Source organism: Capsicum annuum, chromosome 9 (assembly GCF_002878395.1).
Source record: "Capsicum annuum cultivar UCD-10X-F1 chromosome 9, UCD10Xv1.1, whole genome shotgun sequence".
Taxonomy (NCBI): Eukaryota; Viridiplantae; Streptophyta; class Magnoliopsida; order Solanales; family Solanaceae; genus Capsicum; species Capsicum annuum.
Genome location: NC_061119.1, coordinates 210,268,507 through 210,295,001, shown reverse-complemented (window position 1 = coordinate 210,295,001; position 26,495 = coordinate 210,268,507). Strand labels below are relative to the sequence as shown.

General features: G+C 36.8%; 1 protein-coding gene and 2 pseudogenes across 2 annotated transcripts; all 3 read right to left on the bottom strand.

Annotated features, from left to right (window-relative positions):
• Positions 1 to 373: 373 nt before the first annotated feature.
• On the bottom strand, positions 374 to 3,286 carry LOC107846759 (annotated as a pseudogene).
• Positions 3,287 to 3,461: 175 nt separating this feature from the next.
• LOC107848084 lies at positions 3,462 to 10,997 on the bottom strand (annotated as a pseudogene).
• Positions 10,998 to 11,131: 134 nt separating this feature from the next.
• LOC107848083 lies at positions 11,132 to 15,338 on the bottom strand. Of its 2 annotated transcripts, none has more exons than XM_016692755.2 (4): positions 13,969 to 15,338; positions 12,301 to 12,465; positions 12,124 to 12,175; positions 11,132 to 11,582 (listed from the first exon to the last, which is right to left on the bottom strand). In XM_016692755.2, exons 1-4 carry the CDS (start codon positions 14,226 to 14,228, stop codon positions 11,493 to 11,495), a joined length of 567 nt encoding a protein of 188 aa, XP_016548241.1. In that variant the 5' UTR covers positions 14,229 to 15,338; the 3' UTR covers positions 11,132 to 11,492. The 2 variants fall into 2 exon arrangements, with proteins under 2 accessions (XP_016548241.1, XP_016548242.1); XM_016692756.2 differs by having other exon boundaries at positions 12,301 to 12,402; positions 13,969 to 15,307.
• Positions 15,339 to 26,495: the final 11,157 nt, after the last annotated feature.

Genomic DNA, 26,495 nt, shown 5'->3' with positions numbered 1-26,495 from the left:
AATAATAAATTACAAATTTTAAGAAATATATTAAATACTATTTAACGAAAAAAGAAAAATTTTATATAAAAAAATAAAATGCAAGGCCTCCGTTTGATTTTTGCCTTAGGCCATAAATTTGCTTGAGTCGCCCCTGATGCTGATGATGTCATTCTATGCTTAATAAAAAAATAAAAAAATAAAAAGTTACTTACATTCGGCTGACAAAATATTTCATGTATACTAAGACATACTATATGCTTAATTAGAATAGCGTTTGATTATAAATTTTAGTACTAGATTTTTAAAAAAAAAATTCTTTAAATATTTGTTTGATCATGAAAAATTAATCAAATTTTAAAAGCATAGATCAAATTAATTTTTAAAGGATCAAAAAATTGGGTGGATTCTTTTTAATGGATCAAAAAAAAAATTAAAAAGAAAATTAATTTTTTAAAAAATGACGGGGCCCTCTAATAAGCTGCCACGTAGCAAGGCTATTTTTAAAAACCGGCTGTTAAAAAGTAATGGCATGAATGAGCCAGTTTTGTAACGGCGATAGCATAAATGAGCCCAACTTTTAACAGATGGAATAAATGAGTCATTTCTGATAATTCAGTGACATATTTGAGCCTTTTCTCAAACAGCACTTGGCTTCTTTTGTTAAAGTTTACCAACCACTGTTGCAGTGTTTTGAGTCTATCAAAGGAGTTTACAGAAGAAGTATGCGCAAGATTTATATCTTACCATTGGAGCATTGATCTTTATTGGCTCACCAATAGTCCAAGCATGAGCAAGAACCGTCCTTGAAATGGTGAAATCGATTCCTCCCTCTTGCAATGATCTCCTGTTAAATATCTTCGATATCAGCTTCATAGCTACATGACAATCGCCACAAACTCTAAGGTTCTTAACGATCCTGAGAGTTGTCCCTGGCTTTGTACTGATCAATCCAAAGGCAATCGCCAACTTCTCGCTATGTTGATTTAGTTTTTCTTCCTTCCACTCCTCATCCATTTCAAAACGTACTTTAGATGTATCTGGAACATGGCCAGCCATTTCCAAAAGCCTATCCACTTCATCCAACATTTTATATATCTCGTTGCTTCGCGGATGTGCTATATCACTAGCAAGAAACTCACGGACTACTCTATCAATCTCAATGGAGGTATAACCGGTAACTTTCTTCATTCCTTGATCATTTAAGAAAGTTCTTATCAGTGCTATTTTGTCCCATTTTCCAGCACCAGCATAGATGTTGGATAAGAGTATATAAGCACCCGGATTTTCGGATTCCAATTCAAATAGATTCTTGGCAGCACATTCACCCAACTCAACATTCTTGTGGATTCTTCAAGACCCTAGCAAGGAACCCCATATTGCACCATCCAGTTTTATCTCCATGCTTTCGATCATAGCCATTGCTTCATCGAATTTTCCTGCTCGCCCTAGAAGGTCAATCATACATCCATAATGCTGCAACTTTGGTGTAAACTTGTAGCTTTGAATCATGGTATTAAAATATTCTCGACCAAGATCAACTAAACCAGCATGGTTACACGCTGATAAAACACTAACGAATGTTATGTCATCCGGTTTCATTCCTTCCTCTGTCACGGAAAAGCTCCAGAGCTTCATATGCATCCCCGTGCATTGCTAGCCTGGAAATCATCACATTATAAGAAGCTAAAGTTTTAGTTATCATTCCCTGAAAGACTTGTTTTGCTGCCGCGATAGCTCCACATTTCGCATACATATTTATCAGACTATTCAATATAGGCATGTATCCACTTGCCAAGATCTAGAGCACCTAAATGTGCACAAGCTGGAAGGATGCTCAACAAAGTAACATCATTAGGATCGATATTTTCCTGCTGCATTCGATGGAAAACAACCAATGCTTCTTTATAATTGCCCGTATGTGTATGACTCCCAATCATAACATTCCACGACACGAGATCTTTCTCCTCTAATCCCTCAAATAATATTCTTGCCGTCTTAACATCGCCACATTTAGCGTACACATCAATAAGTGCATTAACAAGACGAATATTTGTCCCAAGTCCATGATCTTCAATCCATGACCTCACCCAATTCCCCAATTTAAGTTCACCTACACGAGCACAAGCAGAGAGAACACTCAACAACGTGCTCACCGAAGGTGTCACATTCACATTCCTCATCTCCTCAAACAACACTAACGCCTCCTCAAACCACCCCACCTGAACATACCCCGAAATCATTGCATTCTATGAAACAACTTCTCTCACAGACATTTTATCAAAAAGTTCACGAGCATCACCAACACGTCCCTTCAACGCAGTGAACGACACAACATCTCTTTGAGAACTTTGATCAAACTCCGATCTTGCATCATCCATTTCACCATTTTGTGCATACATATTGATTAATGAAGCATGTACATAAACATCACACATCAATCCAACCTTAAAAACATGTCCATGAATCATTTTTCCCATCTGGGTGTCCATTATTTTCCCACAAGATTTCAAAATAAACGGGAACGTATACGAGTTCGGTTGATTACCTGAAAAAAGCATTCTTTCATAGAAATCAATAGCTAAATTAGGTGATTCACTCAATGAATAACCTCTAATTATCATGTTATACATAATGTGATTAGGGTCTTGAGCAGTATTAAAGACTGATAATGCATATGATAAGTCACCATAAGGATTAGTAACACAAAATTCCAGTAATTTGCTTAGTTCAAATTGGGTATTGTGTAAACCAAATTTGATGAAATGGGAATGCACTTTCTTGAAATATTCCATGTTTTTGCATTTGTGATAAGAGGGAAAAAGATGGGTGTGTTTGGAGGTATTTGTATGGGAGATTTGAGATTGGGAGAAAGTGGAGGATAGTGATAGGTGAAGTTGAGGGGTTGGAGAAAGATAGTGTCACTGTTTTGGTGTACAAACTGGTAGTGCACTACTACTAGCTAACTTGATGAAGGTCCAATCTTGAAGTTGAGGGCTGGGAGAAAGAGTCTATGCAGGAGCAAGAACCGTCTATGTTGCTCGGACTCTTCAAAACTGCAAACATTTTTGAGGATCCGACGTGGGTGCTGTAGCATTTTTGGAGAGTCGAAGCGACCTAGCTTGAACTGGTGAAATCGATTCCTATCTCGTGCAATGATCACACTGTTAAATATCATGGATATCAGCTTCGTAGCTTCGTGACAATTGCCACACACTAAGGGGTCGTTTGGTTGGAAACAACTTATCCCTGGATTAGCTATCGTGGGATTAGTTATCCCACCCTCAAGGTGGGATAAAACACTAGAATCCCTGGATGAGTTATCCCTTGTATTTTATTCCAACCAAACATAAGCTCATCCTAAAATTAATCCCGGAATCAGTTGTCCCTTATTCCTCATACCAAACGACCCCTAAGATTCCTCAATCCAAAGGCAATCGCCAACTTCATAAGGTAAACAGAAATAGAAGACACGATATTTAAGACGAACAAACTATCTTCTATTATTCACTTTTCATCATGCCATGATCAAGCCATGTACATTCAGCAAAAAGGCCAAAGATAATTTAGCAACAACACATACCTAAAAGATAAAGACTATATTCCTAACAAATTCTAACAGATCCCTTCTTCATTAACCAAAAAGCTGCTGCAAAAATTCAACTTTTTGTCCTAATTAAGGACATGCAACTGATAAACGAAGAAAAATCAGCTTGCTCTTAACTCATGATCCTCATCATTCCCCAGATATCTCAGCTGCAGCAACCATCGGCTCATCATCATCGCGTTATCACTCTTTCCCAGCACAATATCAATCTAAAATGGAAGAATAAGAGATGCCTTACATCAGATATACAGTTACAAGCATTTCCCATGCATATTAACTTAGAGGTCAATTACTAAACAGAAATCCATCTTAGTGCAAACTGCAAAGCATAAGTGTTGACACACCACGCGCTTAACAAAGATTAACCCTTGGAATGTTGACAAAAGTTTAAATTAATCTCGAGCACCGACCCTCCCACACACCCAACAAGAAGAAGAAGATCCAAATGTTCAAAATGGGGGCATAAACCTCAGTAGCATATCTGAAACCATACTAAAAGGAGCCAACTTCAGCTTCAGAGAAGAACGGATAAATGTCTCAGAAGAGCAGCAAACAGTTCAAACATATAAAATATTCGCACGTGCACACACATATATTTATATATACATAACACGTATTTAATCAGATATAACACTCTTCAAGAAGAGAAATGGAGTGCAAAAACAAGATTTACAAATATAATAATGTTCAACAGCTTAGTGCTCTGAACTGACCCTTGTAGGTATACGTTAATCATTTGACTCTTTATAGTCTCAGATATTTGTGAACTAAGAAGACTGCAGACGTTTCACTTCATCATCAAGTCTTTGTAACCATCTAAATCCAAGGTCGCATCCTGCTTTTGCAGCAATTTCAAATTGTTCTCTGGCCAGCTCAATCGGATTAAACTCAGGATCAACTCCATTCCTCCTAGATATTCTGCTTGACGGCCCCCTTTTCACATAAAATCTTGTTATTGATTCTGGAAGTTCCACACCTGAATAATGACACATGAAATTGAGAATTTTAATTTAATGAGAACAAAAAGTCAAATATACACCTAAACTGGCAGTGTATCATCTTGTCTCTCTATGCTCAAAAGAATTTTTGTGCAATATTGATAAGTTCATGATACCTTTTCCTCCACCGGTTTGGCAAATGTTTTGTGGTGATATTAAGCAGGAACCCCATTAATTTAACAACAAGAGAGACCAAAATAAGATCGAAGTGGCACCCAGAAAAGTTTATAACAAGAGGGGACAGTCTCACTGTTAGATGTTATAGAATCCTTGTACACACTTTCGTTTCTTTTTTGTAAATATGGCTTTCGGCACTACTTCCGTGCTGATGATATATACAAACGGTTACCTTTCTCAAAAAGGTAATAAGAGGGGACAATCTACCTGTGAGTAAAAGGGATCCACAAGCTATAGCTGCTCCAGCATGACCCTATATTCAAGCAAAGAAAATTAGGTGGGGATAATTGTAGATAGACTCTTGACTTATTCGCCAGTAGAACAATTTTCTATAATGTGGAGCCAATTACACCAATCACAGTTTGTTAACGCGATATGCAACACAAAATGTCCAAATCCAGTAAGTTGAAAATCCAATTTTCCTATCAAGTTTAAAATGAAAAAAGTCTTTCACTACAGCACTTAATTTGTCCATACATAGTTAGACTCATATGTACTGATTAGTTGCATTCAACAAGCAGTAAAAATGTACTGTACCTTCTGAGATGCTCTATGGAAGCACCACAATGCAGAGCCGACATCCTTTTTCACACAATCCCCAGTAAGAAACACAGCACCTAAGAGGTAAAGTGCACCTGGATGCAACTGGAAAAAAAAATCACAAGAAATTTAGGGCACTCATGCAAACAAGAATAACTTCAACGTCTCTAATAGAGTACACACCTGGTCAACAGCCTTCCCCAAGTAGTAAAATGCTTGCTGATCTGATTGCACATACTCATTCTGTGAAGATCATCCAATATATCAGAACAGTCAACTTTTAAAAAATGTCTTTAAGGCAGAACAAGAGAACAGCAGAAACTCAATAAGGTAGCCGATTCTGCACCACTAAACTATTTATCTCCTGATGGACATGATGGAGTAAAAACATATATCCTTGAAACACTCGACATACTAATCTACCAAGAAAGGAAATCTTGTAATGACTAAGCTGACAGAATACATAACGCAGATTTTTTTGATACAAATCCATAACTGGAATAGAGCACGTGAAAGGGCTTCAGATATGTGATTAGACTGCTCAGCCAAAGTGGAAACAATAAACGCTATAAAAATATATTGAAAGCTAGAAGAAGCTGAGTCTCTGCCAAACAGTCAAAAGGAGCACAGTGGTTAACATCAAGAATATTATTGAACATTGAAGGGAATGGGAGAAAAGTGACAAAATGGCTATTTGATCCCTTTTTTCCAGTGGTTAGGACATTGGATTTCCACATTTAGAACAGTAAGACAATGCAAAATTACTGAAAGTTTGTGAATGATTTTGAGAGTACACATAAAATATCTTGAAGGAAGATATCTTTTCCCAGGCGCGCCTAAAGTCAGTTTCCTCAAAAATTCCTATACTTTCCCCTCATTCACTAACTTCTCAATTTTCCATGTTCATCTAGTTCACTTTTAAGAACCTTAGTGCCCAACAACAACAACAAACAAGGTGGGGTCTGGGGAGGCCTGTACGCAGCCTTACTCCTACCTTGTGAAGGTAGAGAGACCATTTCCCATAGACCCTCGGGCTCAAGTAAAGAAATATCAGGAAAAACTTTTGGAAAGCAAATCCAGTTGCGAAGAATCCATTCTGAAAACAACGGATAAGAGAACCAACACATCAGTGCCCCCACAAGTCAATCAATTCAGCAGAGCTTCTCTGTACCCGTAAACTTCAACGTTGGTTTTAGCCTCAATTCTTGGAATCACAATTTAAGCCCATCAGAACTAATGCATGACGTAGGCTTAGAATCAAAATTTGAGCAACCTCTGAGTGGATCTAACATGCAATAGCTGATCATCAATTATTTTGCATTCTGTACAAGTTCTCTCCTTGCGAACATGTGAGTAGTGACATACATGCAGACTAGCTCCAAATCAGACCACAATTAGTGGATATACTCATAGGGCGGCGTTTTGGATTGCAGTAATGAAGAACAGAGACCAATGTGTGGATAAGAAGAAAGTCATGGAGACGCCCATTTCATTAAACAAAATGTTCATTTTTGTAGTTCATGCCATTAGAAGAGTTCACAAGTCATGCCAAGAAAAGGGAGATCCTACATGCTAACCTTGTTTCACGTATCAAAGTGATGTTAGTCAACTTTCGAGTTCTAAACTCAAAACTAGTTTTTGTAGGCGTTAAAGATTGTTTGTCACTAAAGCAAGAAAGAGTCTTTTAACACTATACGAACTCATAGGTGGTATAGGATTAGCGATTCTTCTTGACAAAATTAAAATTAATATGTTCCGATAAAGAAAATCGCACCTCAATTCTTAAACGGCAACCTAATTCAAATTGAGCTTCTGGATCACCCATCTCTGCAGCTTCCACCAACAATGCAGCTCCTCTGTCATTAAAAACAGGAAGAAATATAATCTGTAGTTTTAACAGTGTAATTCACGAAGAAGTTCTGAAAGCATTGCTCAATTTCTCTTTAATTACTCAATGAAAAAGTACTAAAGTTATTACTCAAGTCAAATAGTTTAACTCCCTCATCTCAGAAGTTAGATAGATGCATATAATGTTAGTACTGAGCAAGCAAAATGAAAAATCAATTGTTTGATAACTGGAAAATGACTAAATCAGTTGGGGAACTTTTAGAAACCTCAATCATACACATGATAAGTTCAAGAATATAAAAAGGAAAAGCTTGAAACTTATTAAGTGGAGCATGAAGATCTATTTACTCTTGCTTAGAAGAATGCAATAATAGCATATGAACAATGATAAGTGTCTGCACTTTGTAGATGCCCAATCTTCACGCCAAATAAACATAAACTTACACAGCTTTGCAATCCCCAGGGACATGGTACTTGAGATGAAGTTTTGAAAGCCAATATCTTGCATGCGTATTTGAGTTGTCTGCTTCTAGGACCAACTCAAAATTCTACTTTGCTGTCTAACACATAAGAACCAATGGAAAATATGTTTGACAAGTCAAAATCAACCAAAAAGAATATTGATGGATAAAATCTACCAAGAAATACATGCCTAAGTATTATATTACAAGAAAACTAACATACAGACATTCAAAAGAAGTAGATTTAACAAAAGAAAGGTACACTTCGTAGTAAATGTTGATTGACATAAGAGAGATGTAACCAAGTGAAATGGAAAGAGCAAACAAAATATTCTATGATGATATTTTCATAAAGAAAGTTGACTATTGTAGTTTTAGCTACAAGGCCAATAGCAGCTGCTGCTTCAATTTCTGTGGAATACCCTAAATTCTTCCTCAAAACAGAAAAGCCAATTTACAGCCTCCATCTTCAAACTCAGAAGACAGCAAAAAGCATAAGCTGGGTGCTAAATTTACTCCTGAAAGATTAATAAATCTACTTAAATTGAACCAGCTCACCCTAGTCTTTACAACCATTAGCAGAAACTAGCTTCCATGACATATTCAAGAAACTGGAGAAAACCTAATGATCAATGAGCTACTTTGGGCATGTTGTTATCTTCTAAATAGACGTACAGCAAGGATAACACTCTATTCTAAGAACACAAATATGAAAAATTGACAAAAATGTCTCTGGGGGTAACAGCACAACTCAAGATAAACGGAGAAAGCAGCAGACACTGACAGACAGGGTTAAACACACACACAGAGACACATTATTTGCTTTGAAAGAACCATAAACAAAAGAAGATTAATTGCATCATGTCGTTTTCTACTAAACGTACCCTAAGTGAAGGAATGAGACGTTTATCATTATGCTCACAATAATCAGTTACTCTATCAACTTCCTGCAGAGCATTCCAACCTTTAGCTATGAACTCCATTGCTTTCTTATTTCTGCTGTGCATTCCTCTCTATTGAAAAGCAAAAGTTAGCACTCAAAGAAACTAGAATGCATATATCACTGCTATCCTAGAATTGGATTGTATCAGGATTTGAAATTTTTACCTCTGCATGGAACTGGAAAGGATAATGACAAAGCTGTTTAGTGACATTTGGATGACAACTAAGCTGTTTAGACACAGCCTTTAGAAGGAATGATTTGAACATTATCTTCCTGCCTGCGTTAAGAACATAAGAATCTTTTCATAGTCAACTCATCGAAGAAAGCACTAAAGAAAAAATCACCATCGAGGGAAACATCTAGAGACATAATGTTAGTCTAACATGAATAAACAGATAAAATTTGTCTATAGAAATATGAGTGCACATTAGCAGTAAATGTGAGGGAGAATTTATAACGAGATGGAACAGAGATGCGAGAGTTTTTCCATTCCCAATCATGTGACGAAAATACTAAATCGTCTTCCTGCATGCATAAAACCTGTAAGAGGGGTAGTTCCCAAACACCTTCTATTTCTACTAAACAGTGAAATACGATTACAACTCAACTCGAATGAATGTAGCAACTGCAGATGTAAATACCGGAATTGAAAATACAGGGATAAATAAAGAGAAGGGGAACGAAAAGCTCGGGACTAAGAATGGACATGAGAAGACTCAGAATACAAAGCAAATGCCTTCCTACAACACTGTAACCTTTTCCTTTTTTCACAACCCATGTCCACACACCAAGCACCTGCCAGCATTCTGCCTTGGTTGCAGACATATTTAGCCAGCCTTGTAAATAGTTGTTTATTTTTAGTACTACTTCTAATTGGCCCACTTTCTATGTTATCTTCTATAGTGGCCTTTCGGTCATTTTTGATTCATAACACAACCACAAGGATCTTCTCGGCTGTCAAGTCTTGGGAGAAAATACTACAGCTTAAAAAGACGGTACTCCATCACGTGAGGCACCCGAATATATTTAGAGTACAACATGAATATTTTACGTAAAATATGTCATGAAAAGATATGGATATACATTAAGGGTCAGGAGATCTTTTTTTCTTTTGGGAGGGGATGAATAGTTAAGAGCAGGAAAATGCTAGCATTCGTTGATATTCAAACACATGGAAATAAGACAAATTACGATGTAATTTCACAAAGGGTTCCATATCCCAACAAATACAAATGACACCTCAAATGCTCCTTGTTTTTCCATCTTCGGCAATGGCTTCCTATCACTATAGCATTACAGTAACAGCCAGCTGATGTTCCAACAAATGAATAGCCTCAGACCATCAAAATCAGAAACCTAATTTGTTAAAAGCTTTCAATAAACTAATAAGATGGAGCTTCCAAAAACTGAGTTTGCATGCGAGTTATTGTAAGAATGTTTGTTTGACCAGGCAAGTACTTCAGCTTTGAGAGTGCAAATCTAGACACCTTAACTTAGTCTCGGCTGACAACTAAACCCTCTAGCTCGTTTTCACTATATCTCATGAACACATGACGCTAACGTGGCACATTAATTTGTAAGATGGAAGTGTTCAACCGGCACAGTTGACACAAGTTGAAGTATCTAGACGTGGAAATCACAGTATTTACAATGTTTATTTATAGTTATGCCCAAAAAAAAAAGTTAGTTTTTGTTTCTCTTTTTTGTCTTTTAAGAAGATTTCTATAATCAGATCCTTCAAAAGCCAGCTCTTAGAAACATTAAAACAAATAGCTTAAACCTGATACATGAACATAACCTATCTAAATTGTTTTCCCTAGCACAAAAGTCAATTCATTTCTCTCAAAGTCATAACTGATGGAAATCCACAAAACACTATGGCTATATTTTCAAATATTTTCAAAACACTATGAAAGTCAATTTATCTTTCAAATATTCGTTTGACCGTAAAATTTGATCAAAATATGATCTTCATATATTTTCAAGATCACTTTTTGGAAAAAATTCACTCACTTCGACTCGCGAAACTAAAAATATTTTACAAAATGTATGCCACACAACTTCAAGTTCCAAAAATTTACTACTTCAAGAACTCAAATTTTCAAGTTATGAATTTCAAATTTAAAATCTATGGCTAAATGGGAGTTTTATTCATGCCAAGAAACAAATGGGGTAACACCATAACACCTCTATTCATCAAGATTATCCAAACTCACACACAAAAAGACCTTTTTTCATAATTTGAAGGAAAAAACAAAACAGAAAATTCAAATAAAACCCAATTAACCCCCCACCCCACAGCAGCTGCAGCAGCAACAATAACAACAACAAACACATAGAGAGTTTTGAGGAAAGAATTAAAGCATTTACCTTGTTGGCAATGAGTCCAAAAAGGAAAAAATGAGTAAAGTGAAGTTTGTTGGAGTAATTTGCCTATGGAAGGAACTGAGGAAAATGAATGCAAATTTTTTTCAGCATTCTGTTAATACAGTACAAAGCGTTCTATGTGGATTAAAGCACGTCACATACCCGCACCCTACAACAAAATAAATATCCGGTAGTTAAATCGAGAAGGGTATCAAGGCGAACTAATTTTACACCAAATACACCAAAAATTGTTCTGCATGCCACCAACTCTCAAAAATTTCTCAATCATCAAGAAAAAAGAAGTGGTAGAACTAGTCATTACAAGATTGCATAGTTCATGAGTGGAACAATTTCACTCTTGTTCAGCATGTATGTTGCAAAATCTTATACAATCCAATGCACTTCTGAAACACTATCTCATCAAAACCTACAAATATTTACTTCATTCCAAAACTATTCGTTCAAAAAACGAACTTTGAACAACTGAAATGGATCTTGAATCGTTCATAACTCGTATATGCCTTCAGCTAAAGTCAGTGAGATGTAAAACTATCCTTGTTAAAACGACGTGTCTAATCTGTACGAAGCAAATCAGTTTGCGCCTTGAATCTCCCGAGAACCAAATATGGCATTATAACCATGCAAGCCATGAATAGAGTGAACTGCAAAACATAGAAGACAAGGTAATGTTGTTCAATCAGATTTAAGAAACTAGAAAGTTAAACAACAAATGGAAAAGAAGTGGTCCCGCAAATGATGCGCTAAAAATAGATGATTCCTTTTTAAAAAGAAAAAAAATTGCCGAGAGACAATTGGAAACAGTCTATCTATCTCTACAAGTTAGATATAAGGCCGTCTATGTACACTCTACTCTCCCCTGACCCCACTTGTCGGATTACTCTAGGTATGATGGTTTTAATGAATGAGCAGATTGCCAGTGGCACACGGTTCAAAACATGGTGAATAATGCAGCAGGATTCAAACCATGGATGTTAAGCCACACATCACTTACTGCGTTCTTACCACTAAACCAAAGCCCATGGGGCACCATCGTCATTTGATTCTTTTACATCGAGTTATTTCAATCTGGTAAACTGTTTATCCATCAAACAACTCGAAAGTGTTCTACTGGTAAATCGGTAACATAAAGGGACAGTAATAGTGGAAGGAAATAAATCATGTTTAGCAAAATTCAGGACATACCACAAGAGGAAGGGTCAACAAGCTCCATATCGGCCAGAGAGCATAACAAAACCTGAAACAAATGACTTGTTCTTTTACCAAAACAGTCTCATTTGATCTAAACGTTTGAATTGAAACTATATCTGTATGTTATTATTTGAATGCATGTGTAATTCATGTGATCGTAATGTCTCTTACAAGAGGAAAGATAGGATCCCAAGCATAGTGATGAAGGGCAGTGCAGCTGTACTGGAAATCTCCCACATCTCGTAGGACTTCCGGACGCCCAAAGCCAATATACTTGTATATATGAAAAATAAAACATTCAAACCAACACCAAACATCCCAATGTATAATGGTATTCTGCAGCGGAGATGTGAAGAATCAATGAAGGTACTTGATATGAAGATATCAAAACAACAGAAAGCTCCGACGTCATGGCCAAAATGGTGAAAGATGCATTTGCTCAAGGCATTAAAAGTGAAAAAGTCAAGCAGCTAGTGATTCCTGGACATGCATGTTACTAGCAGGTTAACAGCTACAATTTGCCAAGTCATAAGACCCTAACACAAACGAACTCCGTAGAAATGGCGGGAAACAGATACGAAAGCGTGCAAGTACAAACAGATTTAACAATTTAGATATTTCATATCTACAGAGATATTTGGATATATTTGTATCCGCGGTTCTACAAAAACATTTTTGAATAGTTGCTCTTCACCAGATTAAATATTTGTGTTAAAATGACATCTTTACCCAATAGATTATGAACTAAGTTCATGATGCTAAACATTCAATCTTTCATTTCTCAACTTGTCGAGATTTTAACATAAGGCTTTCAAAGGAGACATGGAAGTGAAATTACACGGTCCAAAAGCATCAGTGGTTGAAGAAAATATTAAGCACTTGTTGAGCTTTATATATGATGAATCCAAAAGATCCAAAATACAAATGCACCACATTTCCCCTTGCATTCCTCTATTCCCTACGCATATGTTTTATTTCTTGGATCTGGAGTACAATTAAAAGTGATAAGGGCAGGAAAATCCGGTGCACAAAACATCCCGCAGGGTTCGGGGAGTGGCTGCACCCCTAAGTGATGAGGACAGGACAACCCGGTAGCCTACACCTGATGCAGTGTTTTCATCTCCAAAGAGGTTTAATAGATTACTTCCTAGACTTCATCATTCAACTAAAGGAGAATTTTAGTACTTACCAAAAGGTGCATTACCAACTCATTGGGAGTGTCAAATGAATCCAACCCGAAGGACCCATATATTAAAGATGACTAACAAATAATGTGCTCCTAGACATTCATCACATCTAATTATTCGAGTGCCTTGAAACAGAAAAATAAGTTACTTGAAGCACTAGAATGCGCTTATCATTTTTGCAATGCTATAGGATAAAATCATTATAAACAAACATATCAATTCATTCAAAGAAATAGGTTGTCTGTAAATCTTTCAACTAATAACTCGAAGCAAACTTGACATGATTTACATAAGCCAGTCTAAAACCAATCAGTCGAATCCAAGGAAACTATATGCCAGTAACTACCTATCAAGCACAGTAGGCAAAACATTAGCTACATCTATCCCTTCATCTAATGTGAGCTAAAAGCATCAAACAAGAGCAATCTACTAACTATTCAGGCAGTAGTATATTAGTAAACGACTAATCTATATTTCCTTTAACCTATCCTCGTCTGGAATTGAGATATAATTATTGATAACCTATCGTTCCACGTTTATTTATTTATCCCTCTCTTTTTTACTTTCTTCACTTTAGGTGGGAAAACAATTATGCAATACACAGAACATCAAATATGTTGCTTCAAAGCAGAAATTGAAGTAGTAGACTCACCTCCTAATTCGATCATCATGCCACATAAGGAATATCATATTATGATGCCGATCACCATAGTATACAATGAAAACTGCAGAAGCAATCCAAAGAAAATTCTCTAAAATCTCAGTCCATGTTCTCGTCCTCAGAAAGGAATGTGATGGTGATACAAATCTAGAACAAGCATCATCCTCAAGATCATCACTACTCGAACCATATCCTTGACTAACCCTTTGCCTCACATATCCACCATTACTAACAGGTGTTCCACCAGACATACTCAACAAAATTGTTCTATAGCTAAAAAATCAACAAATTTCAACTCCTTGAAGCAACCAAACATGCCAGCTACACCCAACCAAAGATTCCAACAAATATCAAACCCAAATTCACTTGTAAAGAATCAAACAATGCCAACTATATAACAACAAAAAAAGTAACTGATTCTCTCCAGTTACCCAAAATTGCAGCTCATTCACCTGAACCTACATGCCCACTTAAATCAAGATTCAATCAAAACTCAACTATATTGTCCAATCTCTAAAACCTCATATCAATCAAAAAAACACAAAATTCTCACAAACCCAAATCAAAGATCACAACTTTATGACAACCCAATTCTTGAAATGGCAATACGATTACACTATTGCAGCTCATTCACCTGACACCCAACATGCCCAACCAAGATTCACACAAAACTCAACTATATGGTCCAATTTCTAAAACCCCATATCCAAAAAACACACAAAATTCTCCAAACCTCAAATCAAAGATCACAACTTTATTGCAACCCAATTCTTGAAATATCAAGACTATACCAAACAGTGTCTCAGCTCATTCATTCACCTGACACCCAACATTCCCGCTTGAATCAAGATTCAATCAAAACTCAACTATATCTAAAACCCCATATTATCAAAAAGACGAAAAACAACACCAAATTCTCACACTACATGCCCACTTAAACCAAGAAACACAAAATTCTCACAACCCCAAATCAAAGATCACAACTTTTCCAACAACCCAATTCTTGAAATACCAAAACCATCACAATAAATCAAGAATCCACATCAGTGTCCTCAAAATCTTTGAAAAAGGTGGAATTCTTGAATACCCAAAACGTAAAACTTTCGGTTATATTTTTCAAGATTAGGGTAATTAATGAACAATTCAATGTAGATAAGCACAATAGTAACACCAAAACACAAACAAGTGTTGCTAATAAATGGTTTTTAAGAGTCTTCGGTGGGGGTTATTTTGTTATATCTAGAGAGAGATCTGTGCATATAATGTTGACAGTTGGGTAATTTGCCAGATTCGTTTCTTGTACCATTTGAAACTTTAACCTTTGCGTGTGTATTAGATTGCGTCACGCCAACTTTTAACTTTTGTTGTACATGGAGGATACTTTTATTTTTTTTTTTGCTAAATACTCTCTTCATTTTGTTGTAGTTGGTTTCTTATTAAAAATATTTATTTTAATTTAATTATCTTATTTATGAAATTAATAGAATTGTATTATTGTTCTTTCAATATTATTTCTATCACTAAATTAATAAAGTTAATTTGGTAAAATAAAGTGGTAGAGTCATACTATGAAGGTTTGAAAAAGAATGATAGAATTGAGGCTGAAGAGGATCATGACAATTTTCGAGAATCAATTTGATTTCATATCAAGTCACTCGACTACTTGAAGAGGAAGAAGAACTTGCACATGGTGTTCATTGATCTTGAGAAAGCATATGACAGAGATTCTGTGGAGGTGCTTGGAGGCTAGAGAGGTGCTCGTGGCGTACACTAGGTCGATTTAAAATATGTATGGCGGAGAGAAGAGTCGTGTGAGGATAATATGAGGAGATTTAAAGCACTTTTTTATTTTGACAGGGTTGCACCAGACATCAACTCTTAACCCATTTTTATTTTTCTTGGTGATGGATGTTTTGACATGAAATATTCAAGGGTAGGTGTCTTAGTGTATATTATTTATTGATGATGTCATACTGATTGACGAGACTCGGAAAGGAGTTAATGATAAGTTGAATGTTTGACGACAGACTCTTTGAGTCTAAAGAATTTAGAATGAGTAGGATCAAGATGGAGTACTTGGAATGTAAGTTTAGTGATTTGTCGCATGAGGTTGACTTGGTAGTGAAACTGAATTCTCAGGTCATTCTGAAGAGGGAGAGTTTCAAGTATCTTGGGTCTATGATTCAGGAAAATGGTGAGATTGACAAGGATGTCATGCATGGTGGTTGAAATGGAGGTTCGTTTCGGGAATCTTGTGTGATAAAAAGGTGTCTCCTAAGCTTAAAGATAAGTTCTACAGAGTGATAGTATGACCGGCTATGTTGTATGGCGCAGAATGCTGGCCAGTTAAAACTACCACATTCAAAAGTTGAAGATGACAGAGATGAGGATGTTGTAATGGATGTGCACACTTACCAGAAAAGTTTTGGTTAGAAATGAGATTATTTGGAAGAAGGCGAGAGTGATTTTGGTGGAGGACAAGATGCGAAAAGTGAAGTTGCGATAACTCAAACAAGTGATGATGAGGTGCATGGGTTCTCTTGTATGGAGGTGTAAGAGACTGGCAATAGATGATTTTATGCGAGGCAAAAATAGGCCAAAGAAATATTATAGGGAAATCATTAGGTATGATATGAAGCCGTTACAATTTATGGAGGACATGATCCTTGCTAGAAAGGTGTGGAGGACAGGGATTAGAGTAGATGGTTAGTGAATAGATGTCCGGTCGTTATAGTAGGGCGAGTGCTTTGTTTGTATATATGCCTGAAGTTTCTTGTTCATAATGTTTCAATGATGTCTATGATTTTGGATAGACAGATTATAGTAATACCTTGTGGGTGTCTTAATTCTCTTTATCATCTAGCAGTGTGTTATCTTATTTTATTGTGTGCTTTTATATTTTTTGTTTATTATATTATTATATTTCCTGAGTCGGGGGTCTATCGAAAACTGCCTCTCTACTTTATTTGAGGTAATGGTGTGGACTGCGTACACTTTACCCTCCCCAAACCCCACTTTGTAGGAATACAATGGGTCAGTGGCGGAGCCACATTGATTTCAGAGGGTTCATGCGAACCCCCTTCGTCGGAAAATTATACTATTTTTACATAATCAAAAATATTTTTATGTATATATAGTAGATGTTGAACTCTCTTCGATTAGTCTGTATATTTACTTCTGAACCCCCTCAATGAAAATTCTGATTCCATCACTGCAGTGGATATATTATTGTTGTTATTGTAAACTCCTAATAAATATTTTTTAATGAAAATGTCAAGTCAATAAAGATCAGCTATTTTAAAACAAAGAGAGTATGAAGTATACTTGAAAAAAATGAGGTGAGAACGCCTCTCAAGTTTCCAACCAATTAAAAATAACAAAGGAGTTCCATAATATTAATTAAGTTAGATGGGTCAAGTCCTTCAAATAACTGCACACAGTTGTTCGACAACGCATTAGTTGTCCCAATAACTATTCTATTGTTCACCAATTTTACACAGTTATCGAACAACTTCTATAATTATTGGGAAAACTTCTATAGTTGTTGAGACAATTTTTACAGTTGTTGGGGTAAACGTGTAAAAATAAAAAATGGAAACAATATATTACTTTTAACCAATTTTTAAAAATTATAGGGCCCACTTAATTGATAAACTTATTTGTATCTTTTAATTGTATCTCCCTTGTTACCTCTTTTCAATTTTGTGAATAAAAGAGGTAACAAGGGAGGTTGATTATGAAGGACTTTAGGGGAGGTTAGACTAAAGAAGTATTAAAGAGCGTTGATTAGATAAGACAATATTTGTGCACGTTATCGAGACTATGATCCTAGACAGGATAATATGAAGGTCGAGAATAACAATAGAAGGTTAGTACGTAATCGATCATTGTGTAGTTTTTCATATTAGTTTTTTATTATTATTATTATTATTATATATCTTTTCTACTATCCTTTCTTCAATTTTATCATTCTCTATTATTTTCTTTTTAAATTAGCACAGAAAACTCGGTAAGAAGATGTTAGAGGTTGGCTATGGTGAAATTGAGGAGAAATAAAGATAGTTAGAGAAGTATTGAAGAAATGTGATTAGACACGACATGATATACTTGTAGCTTACCGAGGAAATGATCCTAGACGGACGGATATGGAGTTGTAATGCCCTGAATCTGGAATCCGAAATGCTACACGGTACTCATGACCCCGAAGGTCCACAAGCTAACCCATGATTGATATCTGTACCTGAACACTGCATAATATATTGTATAAATGCGGAAATAAAAGTTGAAAAGCCATAAGGTTCAAAACTTTAACATAACTGATAAAACATAACATCTGGAGGTATGGTATATCAATACCAAAACAACTGAAATAACTGTCTGAACATGCTAGTCTGAAAAGCCTCTAACTGACTAAACTGTCTGAACAAGAAGTTGATGGGACATGTCCCAAACTAACTACAACTACTGAAATAAATTAATTAATGAGATAATAAAGTAATCGTCATATCCCGAAGGATGAGGACTCACTGCTAACTTTGACTGCTGAGACTGGAATGTTACTGATGCTCTGGAGCTCGTGCTTCTGAACCTATGGTATAAAGCACCATAGCACAAATACGTCAGTACGATTGAATATACTGGTATGTATGTGAGGTAGGCTGAATGCAAAGGGTTCACATGCATAAATTATACTAACTGACTAAATAACATGAACGTGAGAATGCATGCATGAATACATAATAACTGTAACTGAGTTCGTGATAACATGATTACTGAGTACTGATAACATGAGGTACTGATAACTGTATAACTGAAATAACTAATATGGAGCGACAGTATCTGACAGTCTAGGTTCTAATGGAACTAGCTAAGTTCCATGTTGTTTTGAGTTGACTGTATCTGACATTCCTAAATTCTGTAGAACTATCTGAGTTCTATTACTTAGACTGAATGACTGTATCTGATAGTCCTGATTCTATAACTGAAACTGTGTGAAGTATTCATCTAACCGACATGCCCCAAATAAGACAATATAGCTGAGTTGGGGTCTAATTTGTAACCCCAATTGGAAGGGTGTCAATACTGCGCAACTGGTAAGGACAATCTGTGAGTAACCCTCATATAACAGGTAACTCTAGTGAGAATGGTGGGAACCCCCATAAACAGGTTAAGCCACCTTATTTACCCTCATATAATAGGTTATGATATATCAACCTACGCTGGCTACATAGTTATGGAACGCAAGGATTGCTTCTAAGAATCACACCCTCATATAACAGGTGAGTTCCCATCCTTAGGTTCACTCGATACAAATTTCAACTCCTATTTGAATAGACACTGAACATGATTAACTAAACTAAACTGGACTGGGTTAACTGAGTTCCGTTGACTGACTGAATACTACTGAGCTTACTGAGTTTTCCTGAGTCATGAGACTGACCAAATTCTATGGATCATGACTTGATTGAAAGTATCTTGAAAACATGACACTGATTCTAGGCACACAGCTAAATTTTTGGGTACAAGTACCCCCAGGACTTGATAGAAGAAAACTGACAAAGCATGTCTTTCTTGATACATGACCAGCATCACAATCCATAATACAATAAGTTGGAGATTTCACGAAGTACAAGTTCTAAAGCACCATAATGGCTACACATATATCCATAATTCATTGACTAAGACATTTCACCAAACACTAGACATGCATAAACTTTTACATGAATGGGGATTTCATATTATCATACTAGTATGGCACTTTTCCTTCACATAGGCATTTAATCGAACACATGGGGAACATGATTTAGTTATACAATCATCAACACATCTAATAATCATGGATACATCAATCAACATGTAAATTTAAGGGTTTATCATGATTATTATACAAATCTTCATATACTAGGGTCAATCATTGGAATATGAAATTTAAAACATGAATCAGAACCCTACAACATCGTGAACATGAGTTTCAATTCAATCTAAATCATAAATATTCATAAATACACAAATCTAGGATTTTGAAAAGAGATTCTTGAACTTAATGGGTGAAAGAGACCCATGAATCAACACATGACATACCTTGATTATGAGTTTCTTGAAGTCCTTAGACTTGAAGAAATTGAATCTCTTAGTTTCTTGAAGAAGGATTTGGATCTTGTTCTTGGGGATTATCTTTGTGAGAAAACCCTAATTTGATGTTATAGATGGATAATGAACTTACGAGCCTTGATCTGATATTATTAGGTACTAGATAGGGTGGTAAAAGACCAGAAAAAACATTTTTAAAATGACTTAAAATAGCTGAATAAAATATGCGACGGTGGGTGCGACGGTCCATCGCTGGGTCGACGGTCCGTCTGTACTGACCGTCGCACCTGGTCAGAATAGGGGTTCACTGCCTCTCCTACGATGGCTTGGGCGACGGTCCGTCTCTAGCTTGATGGTCCGTCAGTCTAAGCCATCGCCCTTAGGCAGAATGTGGTCTCACTGCCTCCGTTGCGACGGTTTGGGCGACGGTCCGTCGCTAGGTCGATGGTCTATCGGCCTTCACCATCGCACCTGGGCAGTTTTGACTGCTTTTTGTATTTCAACCATAACTTTCTATCCCGATACCGGATTTTGATGAAATGGGTATCGATGGAAAGCTTATTCAATTTTCCACTCAACAAAAAGTGAAAATATTAAAAATTCCACATGTATAAAAGTGGGTTCATCTTTCAAAGTAAGTTTCTAACATTATTCGGATGATTTCAAACTAGGTCGAATATGGGGTATTACAAAATCTCCCCCTTGAGAAAATTCATCCTCGAATGAGACTGAGTGAGAGGGGGGAAGATAAACTGACGTACGTACTGAACATAAACAACTGAAACATGATCTCATGACTGACATGACTGATAACTAAATATATTATACCGAACATGCATATCTGATGCATGGGTAACTGATTTATGAATGGATGACTGAGTGTTCTAATGAACTAAGGTTCTCACAATGAGAATGCATGTCTGATGCATGATTATATAACTGAACTAATACATGAATGCATGACTGAATATGCAATGATATTTAATACCAAGTTTATAATGGAATTCTGAACATGAAATAGATACCAAGCTTGTCACTGAAATCTAAACATGAAACTAAAAAGCTTAAGGAGAACTGTTACCTTGATCTAGATCTGAGTTTGCGGAGAAGAGGTGAGGATACTTGGTCTGCATGTCTGCTTCTTCTTCTCGAGTAGCTCCCTCAATGAACTGATTTTATCAAAGAACTTTGACTAGAAGGACTTCTTTGTTCCTGTAACACCTCGAATCTGGTACCTGAAATGCTACACGATGCTCATGACCCCGAAGGATCATAAGCTAACCCATGACTGATATCTGTACTTGTATACCGCATAATATACTGAATAATACAGAAACATGAACTAAAAGGCCATAAGGTTTAATTCTGAACATGATCTGAATGATATAACATCTGTGTGGGGTAATAGAATACCCAAAACAAAACTGAAAAAACTGAAGTCTGAAACATGATAGTCTAGAAAGCCTCTAACTGACTGAATTGTCTGAGTAAGGAGTTGATGGGACATATCCTCAACTAAATCCAACTAATAAAATAATTAATGAGATAATAGGGAAATAATCATGTCCTCGAAGGATGAGAACTCACTGCTAACTCTGACTGCTGATATCTGGAATCTACTGATACTCTGGAGCTCGTGTCTCTAAACCTATGGTATAAGACACCATAGTGCAAATGCGTCAGTACTTTGAATGTATAGGTATGCATGTGAGGTAGCCTAAATGCATGGGGTTCATATGCACGAACAATACTGGCTAACTGACTAATATGAACGTGAGAATACATGCATACATATATAGTAACTATATCTGAAATCATGATAACATGAGTATGTTGATGACTAACATAACTAATGACTGAATTCTAATAACTGATAACATAAGTGATTGTATATGACAGTCCTGAATCTGATGGAACTATCTGAGTTTTGTATTGTATCTGAGTTGACTATATCTGACAGTCCTGAAATCTGAAGAAATATCTGAGTTCTATTACTGAGACTAATTGACTGTATCTGACAGTCCTGATTCTGTAACATAAAACTATGAAAAGTATTCATCTAACCGACATGCCCCAAATGTGCTATAATAGCTGAGCTGGGGTCCAATCTGTACCCTGATTCGTAGGGTGTCAATACCGCGTCACTGGTAAGGACAAACTGTGAGTGACCATAATAAAACAGGTAACTCTAATGAGAATGGTAGGAACCCTTATATAGCAGGTTAAGCCATTTCATCTACCCTTATATAACAGGCTATGATGTCTCAACCTATGCTGGCTACATAGTTCTGGATTGCAAGGATTGCTTCTAAGAATCACACCCTCATATAACAGGTGAGTTCCCATTCTTGGGTTCGCTCGGTGCTAATTTCTACTCCCATCTGAATAGACACTGAAAATGATTTACTAAACTGAACATAGACTGAGTTACTGAATTCCATTGACTAATGGAATACTACTGATATCTGACAACTGACTGAGTTCATGAGATCATGGAGATTTTCTGAGTCATAAGACTGTTTAAAGTCTAAGGAGCATAGCTTGACTGAGAGTATCGTAAAAATATGACATGGCTCTAGGCACACAGCTAATGTTTCGGGTACAAGTACCCCCAGGACTCGATGGAAGGAAACTGACCAAGCATAACTTACTTGAATATATAACTAATATCATAATCGATAATACATTTATAGAAGCATTTCATCAAAACATATGATAGGCATAACTTGTACATACATGGGGATTTTATGGTATCATGCTAGTTAGGCACTTTTCCTTCATCTAGGAATTGAACCAAACATATTGTAGGCATGGTACATGTAACCATCATTGTATAATAATTAAACATCATGGTTTAATTCTAATCTCATCATTCAAGGGTTTAGTCATAGGTTTGCATGAATCTATATCTATAATAATTTAACCCACATAGAATTTATCACTCAATATAGAGTAGAATTCAATTTCTCATTATCCATATGAACAAGAGCAGTCCAATCATGAAATTTAAAAGAAAATCCATACTTGAATTTAGAAAAGGGATTCTTGGGCTTCATGGATGAAAAGAGTCCATTAATGAACACTATACATACCTTGGTTCATAAATACACGAAGATTAACGGAGGAAATTCTTGATTTTGAACCTTTTATGAAAAGCCCTAGGTTGTTCTTAAGAGGTTTTTGAGAGAAGAGAGTGTATTTTGGGTGACAAGTGGCTAAATCACGTGTTAAAAGGCTTAATTAGGGGTGGGAAATTAACCCTTTTAACCCTGGACGCATCTTGTAGTTTTAATGAAAATTTCCTGAATTGGACCCTTGGTGTGATGTGGCGCTATCGCGCCGTGTCACTGGATTTTTGACAATTGGGAAATTGAGGGATGGCACAACGCGGAGCCATCATATTGCCCCTTCTTTTGTGACCTGGAACTTTGGCGCGATGCGAAGGAAATTGCGTTGAGACACTGGAAAAGGACAATTGCCATTTTAGCTTATGGCGCGGTGTGCCACTGACCAATATGGCGTTATTTTACTATGGGAACTTGAATTTCCAATATGACAAAAAGTGAAAATCTTGAAAATACCACATATGCAAAAGTGGATTCATCTTTAAAAGTAAGTTTCTAGCATTCTTGAGATGATTTCAAGCTAGGAAAAAGTACAGGGTATTATAGTTCCTCAGTCTACGAGTTTGGAAGTTGAGAATTTCGACTGGAATATCTTTATAAGATAGGTTGTTCTGAACATCTATGCTCTGAATAGGGACTACAACTGCAGGGTCACCTATGCACTTCTTGAGCAAAGAGACATGGAAGACTGGATGAACTGAGGCTAGATCTGAAGGCAATTCGAGCTCATAAGCTACCTTGCAAAATCGACTGAGAATTTTGAAGGGACCGACATATCAGGGACTGAGCTTTCCCTTCTTGCCGAATCTCTTCACTCCCTTCATGGGAGAGATCTTTAGATAGATATAGTCACTAATCTCAAACTCGAGTTCCTTTCTACACACATCTGCATAAGACTTCTGTCGGCTCTGAGCAGCCCGGAGTCTTTCTATGATCAACTAAACTTTCTCTAAGGCATCGAATACTAAGTCAGGCCTTATGACTGAGGCCTCACTAACTTCGAACCAACCGATTGGAGATCTGCATCGAATAGAGCCATCCGAATACTGGAATGATAGTTGTTGTTGTATGCAAACTCAATCAAAGGCAAGTGGTCATCCCAACTACCCTTAAAATCGATTGCCTACACCCTTAGCATATCTTCTAAAGTCTAAAAGGTCCTTTCTGCTTGACCATCTATCTGAGGATGAAAGGCGGTACTGAGATAAACTTGGGTACCAAGACCCTTTTGAAATGCTTTCCAAAAATAAGAGGTGAACTGGGTACCTCTGTCTGAGAGAATAGATAATGAAACTCCGCGCAATTTGACGGACTCTCTGATGTAGAGTTTAGCATAATCCTTGACTGAATAAGAGGTATGGACTGGAAGAAAATAAGTTGATTTGGTCATCCTGTCTATAATGACCCAAACTGAATCATGTTGATGACGGGTACAAGGCAAACCCATCACGAAGTCTATGTTCACTTCTTCCCACTTTCAAAGTAGAAATACTGAACTCCTGTATGGACCCACTAGGCTTCTGATTCTCTATCTTAACTTCCTGACATGTAGAGCACATAGCCATAAACTCTGTAACATCTCTTTTCATCCCACTCCACCAATAGATCTCCTGCAAGTCGTGGTACATATTAGTGTCCCCTAGATGAATTGAGTAGCGTGCACCATTCGCTTCTGTAAGAATTTGTTGCCTCAAGTCATCTATACTTGGAACACACAAACGACCCTGACAATGCAAAATACCATCTCCCCCTTAGGAGAAAACCTCTACTTTCTGATCCTTGACTGATTCTTTAAACTTGACTAGACTGGGATCTCTATCTTGCTTTTCTTTCACCTAAGAAACTAGAGATAATTCTGAACTACTCTGAACCCATATATCACCCTCATCTATATCGACTAAGCGAACACCTCGTTTGGTAAGCTGATGTACTTCCTGAGCTAACTTCTTCTTACTGTTATCCATATGAGCAATATTACCCATAGACAGTCTACTGAAAGCGTCGTCCACTACATTGGCCTTACCCGAATGATAGAGGATGCTCATGTCATAATCTTTCAAGTGCTTAACCACTTTCTCTGACGAAGATTGAGATCTTTCTGAGAAAAGACATATGAAGACTCTTATGATCTGTGAAGACATTTACATGAACTCCGTAAAGATAATGCCTCCAAATCTTCAAGGCAAAGACTACGGTGGCTAACTAAAGATCATGAGTAGGATAATTTTTCTCATGGGGTTTAAGCTGTCTGGAGGCGTAGGCTATGACCTTACCATACTGCATGAGGACACAAACCAAACCTACTTTGGATGCATCACAACACGCTACGAACCCATCTGGACCATCTGGAAGAGCTAAAATTGGAGTTGAGGTGAGTCAAGTCTTTAAATCCTGAAAACTCTTTCCACAAGGATCTGACCACTGAAACTTGACTTTCTTCTGAGTCAATCTAGACATAGGGTATGCAATAGAAGAAAATCCCTCAAAAAAACATCTGTAATAGCCAGTCAAACCCAAGAAACTCCTAATATCTGATAGAGAGATAGGTCTGGGCCAGTTTCTTACTGCTTCAGTATTTTGAGGATCAACCCTAATGCCATCACCGTAAATAATATGACCAAGGAATGCTACCGACCTTAGATAAAACTCGCACTTACTGAATTTGGCGAACAACTGATGATCTTTGAGGGCCTGAAGTACAATTCTGAGATGGTCTACATGATCACGCTCACTTCAGAATAGACTAGAATGTCATCTATGAAGACTATGACAAACATGTCCAATTACTGCTTGAACACCCAGTTCATCAAGTCTATGAAAGCTGCTGGGGCATTGGTAAGACCAAAGGACATAACTAAGGATTTGAAGTAACCATACAGAGTACGGAAAGTTGTTTTTAGAATGTCACATTCTCTGACTATGAGCTGATGATAGCCTGATCTAAGGTCTATCTTAGAAAAATAGCTTGCACCCTGAAGTTGGTCAAATAAGTCATCGATTCTGGGAAAGGGATACTTGTTCTTGACCGTGAATTTGTTGGGCTGATGGTAGTCTATACACATTCTGAGAGAACCGTCTTTCTTTCACACGAATAAGACTGGTGCACCTCACAGGGACACACTAGGTCTGATGAATCCCTTATCTAAGAGATCCTTCAATTGCTCTTTTAATTCTATGAGTTCTGATGGTGCCATTCTGTATGGCAAAATAGATATAGGCTGAGTATCTAGAAAGAGATCAATGCCGAAGTCTATTTTTCTTTCAGGAGGAATTCCTGGAAAATCTTCGAAAAAGACATCTGAA